General features: G+C 39.0%; 1 protein-coding gene across 1 annotated transcript; it reads right to left on the reverse strand.

Annotated features, from left to right (window-relative positions):
• Positions 1 to 4,835: 4,835 nt before the first annotated feature.
• LOC133785593 (uncharacterized) lies at positions 4,836 to 6,679 on the reverse strand. Its single transcript, XM_062224812.1, has 3 exons — positions 6,334 to 6,679; positions 6,121 to 6,237; positions 4,836 to 6,028 (listed from the first exon to the last, which is right to left on the reverse strand). The coding sequence occupies exons 1-3, from the start codon at positions 6,677 to 6,679 to the stop codon at positions 4,836 to 4,838; spliced, it is 1,656 nt and encodes a 551-aa protein (XP_062080796.1).
• Positions 6,680 to 7,114: the final 435 nt, after the last annotated feature.

The following is a 7,114-nucleotide window of genomic DNA, read 5'->3' on the forward strand; positions in this document are numbered from 1 at the left end:
CTAAGTGGACATAGGTCATTACTAGATCCTGGGGCCGAACCACTATAAAATATCGTGTTCTTTTTTCTTTTTGTCATCACGTTCTTCTCAACGTATTAATTCACATCAAGCGTATTTTGACTCTGTGTCAGTTGGCCAAAATCTGGATCAACAGCCGCTGTCTTGCTTCTAAGATCCTTCATTTTTGTGTCTACCTCATTCCTCCTCTTGTTTAATGAGTTCAGAAGGTCATTGTTGGGCGGAGCTGGTGTTTTATTCTTCTTCTTGAAAGAAGTTGTGCAGACCCTCTCTCCTTTTACTATATCTTCTCTTTGTTCAGACATGTCTCTCTCATCCATCGATGTCTTTTTGGAAGTAGAGGTTTTTCCACCATGTGTTCGCTCCCAATTTCATGGAACCTCCATGGTGCTTCGAACATGGGGAATTGCTCTTTGAAATTTGTGTCCTTCCATCTTCGACAGGGAAGGTTGTTTCTCTCCTTCCTTGTTTCTCCTCTGCGCACAGGGTCAAGGGTACATCAGACTTTGCTTGCACTATGTAGTTGAGTACTTCTAGCATTTTTTGCACTGTTTCTTCTTACTTCTAGTATTTTAGCTGTAGCTCATCTATCTCTAACATGGAGAATTTCTCTTTGAAAGTTGGGTCCTTCCATCTTCGACGGGGAAGGGTGTTTCTCTCCTTCCTTGTTTCTCCTCTGCGCACATGGTCAAGGGTACATCAAAATTTGCTTACACTATGTAGTTGAGTACTTCTAGCATTTTTTGCATTGTTTCTTCTAACTTCTGGTTTTTTAGTTGTAGCTGATCTATCTCTTTCTCATAGGTTCAAGTTTTGATCTCCTTGATGACTAGGGGTCTAATTCTTGTGGGTTTGGTTCCTTATATATCACCATTTCCATAGGTTCCCATGGTTTGGCAGCTCTCCTAAGGGAGATGTTGTAACAATTTCTAGCTTCTCTTTGCTCTCCTTTCAAGCTTGTCACTCCTTCTGGTGTGGGGAACTTAATGGACAGGTGATAAATGGCGGTCACTACTTTCAACTCTCTCAGGGAAGGTCTCCCTAATACAACATTGAAAGCTGAGGCACAATTGACTTTGACAAAATGACATAACAATTGTTTGTCTGGGTTGCTCTCCCATGGTGAGGGCAAGCTCAATAGTACCCAGAGGTAGTATCGAATCCCCATTGAATCCATATATGGAGGTGCTACACAATTTTAGATTCCTAAGGCCTAAGTCCATCTTCTCTAAGGTGGGGAGATATAGAATATCCAAAGAATTGCCATTATCCACTAAGACATGGTGTACTCTCATATTGGCTAACTGGATAGTCAACACTGGAGGATCGCTATGTGGGAAATGCACTCCTCGGGCGTTTTCCTCTGTGAAAGTTATCGAGCCATTTTTTCCTCTAAAACTCTTTGGGGGTCGTTGTTCTAAGCTCATCGTTCAAGAAGGTGGGCTTCACCCACCTTCTAGAGCATTGGAATCCCTTACTTTTCTTGATTCTCCTTCGAATCTAGGACCTCCAATTATGGTTTTGACCTCTCCTTGGATATCCAGGGTTAGTTCTAGAGCTCATGGTGAGGCTGGTCGATCTTCTTTCCATGGATTCTCTCTTCTGACATACCTACCCAGGTGCCCCACGTTTACGAGTTCTTGGATCTCCATTTTCAAGTGGGTGCACTTTTCAGTGGTATGACCTATGTCATTGTGGTATTGACAGTACTTGCTAGAATCTCTTTTGGACTGGTTCTTTCTCATTGGTTGGGGTTATTGAAAGGGACCTAATTTAAACTTGTAAGGAAGATGTGTTCTCTAGTATCGGTCATGCTTGCATATAAGGTCTACGCTCACCTTCGCATTTGTGCATCTTCTTTTTATCATCCTTTTGACTTTTGTATGCTCTCTACTTTTTGGCATCATTCGGGCTATCACAAGCAAACAACTTTGGTGAAGGCTCACTTCCTCCTCCCCTGAGATTCTCATGCCCATCTTCAACTAGGATATACTTCTATGCTCTCTCTCAAAGTCGTCTAAGTCTACGACTTCCCTATTGAGCATGCTATTGTTGGGGTTTTATGCCCTAATTAAAACACAATTTCTTTGTAATATCATTTTATTATATATAAAAGAAAATAAATAAATTTTTGACTTAGTCAATCACTTTGCTCACATGTTTTATTTTCATGATTATTTATTTAATATAAAATTATATTAAATCCCAAGCATATAGCTAATCGTATCTATAGTGACGTAATCAAAGTGGAATATAAATATGATTATATGTTCAAACATAAGTTATTCATAAGATTAGTTAGTGCATAGGATTTACACTAACTTGCCAATCTACGATATGATCTACTTACACATTGTAGTGTTATGTTCTTTAAATTGTTGTAAATTTTATTTAAATTGACTTATTTATTTTTCGCATAAAATAATTAATTAATTTTAATTTTTGATAAATTCTAGAAAATTAATTGTGGTATTTTTGCAAATGAAATAAATTGTGGTATTTTTGCATAAATTCATAGAATTTCTTATATAGTAACATGATTAGGTTCATCCAATTATAACATGTTTTTTTTTTTAACAAGAGAAAAACTATTATTCAAAAACCAAACAAATACAAAACAGATCAAGCAGCAGCTGCTACAAAACACTCAGCCAGCAGGCTGCAATTGCAGCAACAACACTCAAAGAAAACACTACTAGCCCTCTACAACATTAAGAAAATAAGTTTCCCTTTTGCTCTGATTAAGAGGACCCAAGCCCAAAACTCTATACTTAACTACTTTCTTAATTTCCAAACTAATGTTACTGGCCGAATTACACACAGAATCAAAGATGCACTTGTTCCGGTTTCTCCAAATAAAATACCAAGAAGCAGATAAAACAGCATTAAGTATCTGGTTCTTCAGATTTCGCAAAGCTACCAAACACAAATGTTGAAGCTCCTCAAAGGAGTTCGGCCACTGAAAACAGCCCAGCCAACTACTGATTTCCTCAAAAACTTTCCTGGAAAAAATACACTTCATGAACAGATGGCTGTGAGATTCAATTTCAGATTCACAAACAGGGCAAAGAGCAGAGGTGATAGGAAAGAATCGGCTCAAATGATCTCTGATGAGCAACTGGTTGTTGAAAATCTGCCAGTATATAAATCTATGTTTGGGCACTATGAGTTTATTCCACACAGTTGCAGCATAACCAGCTGATTGAGCAGTAACAAGAGAGGTATAAAAGTGTTTGATTCGAAATATACCTCCCTTAACAGCTTGCCTCAAGGAAACTTCATCAATAACTTGTCTCAGCCTCAACAATTTCTTAAAATACCAACTCATTTCCTGATTAATTGGAACACTCCAAAAGACATGCTCTTTCAGGTAAATGGAATTAATCCATTTGACCCAAAGGCAGTCTTGTTTGGTTGATGTCGCCCATATAAATTTTGCCATCAAAGCCATGTTCCATTTCTTGCCTTCTCGAAAACCAATACCACCCAGCTTTTTAGGGAGACAAACCTTCTCCCAAGAAGGGAGATGAAGCTTGCTCTTATTCCCTTTAGAGCCCCATAGAAAGTCACGACAGCTTTTATCAATAGCCGCTGTGATTTTGGACGGAATAATGAATATACTCATCCAGAAGTTTCTAATACCAAGCAAGACCGAGTGTATAAGTTGAGCACGACCAGCAAAAGAAAGATTTCTACTCGCGCAACAGTTAAGATTCTTGTTCAGCTTATCCAGAATCACCCCACAATATAAAGCTTTCCACTTAGTAGGACGAAGGTGGACCCCCAAATATTTCAAAGGAAAAGAGCCTTCTTCCATTTGCACCATATCAAGAATCTGAGCTTTAATGGTTTCCTTAACCCCTCCAAAGTAGATTTGAGATTTAGATTTATTCGCAGAGAGACCTGTAGAAACACAAAACTTATTGAAAGCTTCTTGAATATTTCTCACTGAACTAATGTTGCCTTTACAAAAGATTATCAAGTCATCTGCAAAACATAGGTTAGTTAACCTAAGATGTTTACACATAGGATGAAAACCAAACCCTTTTTTACCAGAGCAATGAGCCAATAATCTGGTTAGATACTCCATTATCAGCATAAACAAGAGAGGAAACATTGGGTCTCCTTGCCGAAGACCTTTTTCCCCTTTAAAAGTGCCCTGAATTCTACCATTCAGAAGAAGATTATAGTTAGTTCCTTTCAAACAGACAAGAATTCAGTCTATAAATCTTGAGGGGAAGCAAAGATGCTTAAGCAGCTCCTCCACAAAGTGCCATTCAACTGTATCATATGCCTTGCTGAGATCTATCTTCATTATACATCTTGCTGAAATATTCTTTCTAGTATACCCTTTGAGGAGATCCTGGACAATCATAATGTTATGAGCAAGAATTATGTTCTTCATGAATGCCCCTTGATTATTATGAACAAGGAAGGGAAGCACTTCCGATAGTCTAGTACAGATCATCTTCGATATACACTTGTAGAGTGTATTACAACACGCAATAGGCCGGTAATCACTAGCTAAATTCGGTTCTGCTACCTTAGGAATGAGGTAAATCACCGTTTCATTCAGAGCCTTCGACAAGAACCCATCCTGAAAAAACTCTAACACAGAAAGAGAGATTTCATCCCCAATATCTGCCCATAACCCCTTGAAGAAACCCAATCCGAAGCCATCCAACCCAGGACTTTTAGATGAGTGAATGCTGAAAAGAGCCTTCTTCACATCACTCTTACTAAACGGCCTTAATAACCTGACTTGCTGCTCCAAAGTCAATCTATTTCCCTGGTTCATAAAATCTATATCAATCTCCTTAGAAGCCAAACTTCTCCTCCACTACTTTCGAATAATCATCTTCTATTTTGTCACCAAGAGTGAAAGTAGTGATTCTGTTTTCCACTCTTCTTTTCCTCATAACAACATGGAAGTACCTCGAATTATCATCACTGAACTTAACCCAATTTATTTTACTCTGCTGCTTGAGAAAACTAGCATACCGATTCTGCATATCAGTAAAATTTTGCTGAGCTTGACTAACTGCCTGATGCAGATAATAATCAAAGGGATTAATCGCCAAGGCCTCCTGAGCTTTACAGAACTCCTCCTTAGCCACCCTATAATCCAAAACTACATCTCCAACCTCTTCCCTGTTAAACCTTTTCAAAACGTGTTTAACTCTAAACAGTTTCTTAACCACCTTAGTAAGGCCTCCTCCCGAACCTAAAGTAGAATTCCAACACTGTAAAACAGCTTCTCTGTAACCTCTATACTGCAACCAGTGGTTACAGTAATGAAAAGGAATGAACCCCACCTTATTTAATTCTTGACTTTTAATCACACAGTAACTATGGTCTGAAACACAGTCCCATTTGAAGCAAGCTTCAGTTTTCGGGAAAGAGTCCAGCCAAAAATCATTAGTAAAAGCTCTATCAAGCTTTGAGAAATTTATGTCTCCTACTTCATGCTTGTTCGACCAAGTATAGAGCGCACCAGAACATTTGAATTCCTCTACTTGGCCTAAAGCCAACCAGTCTTGAGCATCAGCAATATCCTTTGCTAGGATTTGTCTCCCACCATTCCTATCTTGGAATCTAAACATAGCATTAAAGTCTCCAAAAATAATCCAAGGATTATTCAGTTGACCAATACTAGCTAACTTGTCCCATAATTTTTTTCTCTCCCCCATAAAGTTACTACCATAAACCACCGTGGCAAAAAACATCTTCTGCTGGCCACACACTCTAATCTTGCAATGCACCAGTTGAGGATCTTCTAGCAAGATGTCAACCTTCACAAACTTTGCTTGCCAAAATACCAAAATTCTACCAGAGATGATAGGACTAGAAAAGTAATCCCAATTCTGGAAATTATTCTCAAAAACTTCATGAATCTTCTCATGTTTCACCTTAGTCTCAAATAGAGCACCAAAACCAACCTTATTTTCCTTGCAAACACCTAGAATAGCTTTTTGCTTTTCTCTTTTATTCATACCCCTCACATTCCACCCTATCATATTACAAACTTCCATCAGTTAATTGGGTTAGAATTGGTAACCAAATGCCCATCCCCAGATTCTTGTAGAACCGCATAACCATTACCCGAAATAGCCTTGCCTGGAGCTGCATCTGTCTTGTAAGGAGCTGCCACTGCCTGTCTTGACCCTCTCCTTTTGGGAGTAATCCAGTTTCCAACAAAAACAGTACTCCCTATTTCATCTAGCTGAGCAGCATTTGAAATGCCCTAAACTTCACAACTCTCCTTTGGATCAAAGTTCTTATATGAGCTCTTTATCCTCTCCTCAGCTTCATTACTTGTAGGATTATCCACTCTGTTTTCTAGATTAACAGACCCAGATGGCTGTTGTAACTCCACCTCTGTACTAACTTTCTTCTTATCTTTTTTTTCTCCATTCTCAACAGTGGACTTCTCCTTCCAAGTCACTCCATTTTCCTTGTTACAATTAGCCACTACATGACCTAATTGCGAGCACGCAGCACACTTAGAAGGGAGCCATTCGTACTCCACCAATTGTTCAACTAATTGATCCCTTTCATTGATAAAAGCAATAGATTTCGGGGGATGATCCGAAAACTCCATATCCACCAATACCCTTGCATATCTCACCATCAATCTACTTTGAGTCACCTTATCCACCATAATCGGCCTGCCAATAGTACTCACCATAGCACTGAGACTATTTTTTCCCCAATATTGCAATCCCAAACCATTCAACCTAACCAAACCGGCACAGACTTGACCATTCTCACAGAGTCCATGTCTGAAGTCCAAGGACGAAGGACCACTGGTTTTTTGTCAAAATGAATGACTCCCGTTCCCAATATCATGTCCCGAGTAGCTTCATCCCTGAAGTTTACTAGAGTAAAACCTGAGTGCATTCTCACAACCTTATCAACATCTAAGTTTCCCCAAACTCTCTTGACAAAACCTTCAAACACTCTAAAAGGTGGGTTAGCACCTAGCACAAAACAAACAATGGCATTTTTCCATAACGAAGCTTCAATCTCCACCTCCTCCATATCTAGACGGGCAACACTTTGATCACCCACTTTCAGGGGTTTAGTGAATTTCAGA

The sequence above is a fragment of the Humulus lupulus genome, chromosome 6, assembly GCF_963169125.1.
Source record: "Humulus lupulus chromosome 6, drHumLupu1.1, whole genome shotgun sequence".
NCBI classification, from domain to species: Eukaryota; Viridiplantae; Streptophyta; class Magnoliopsida; order Rosales; family Cannabaceae; genus Humulus; species Humulus lupulus.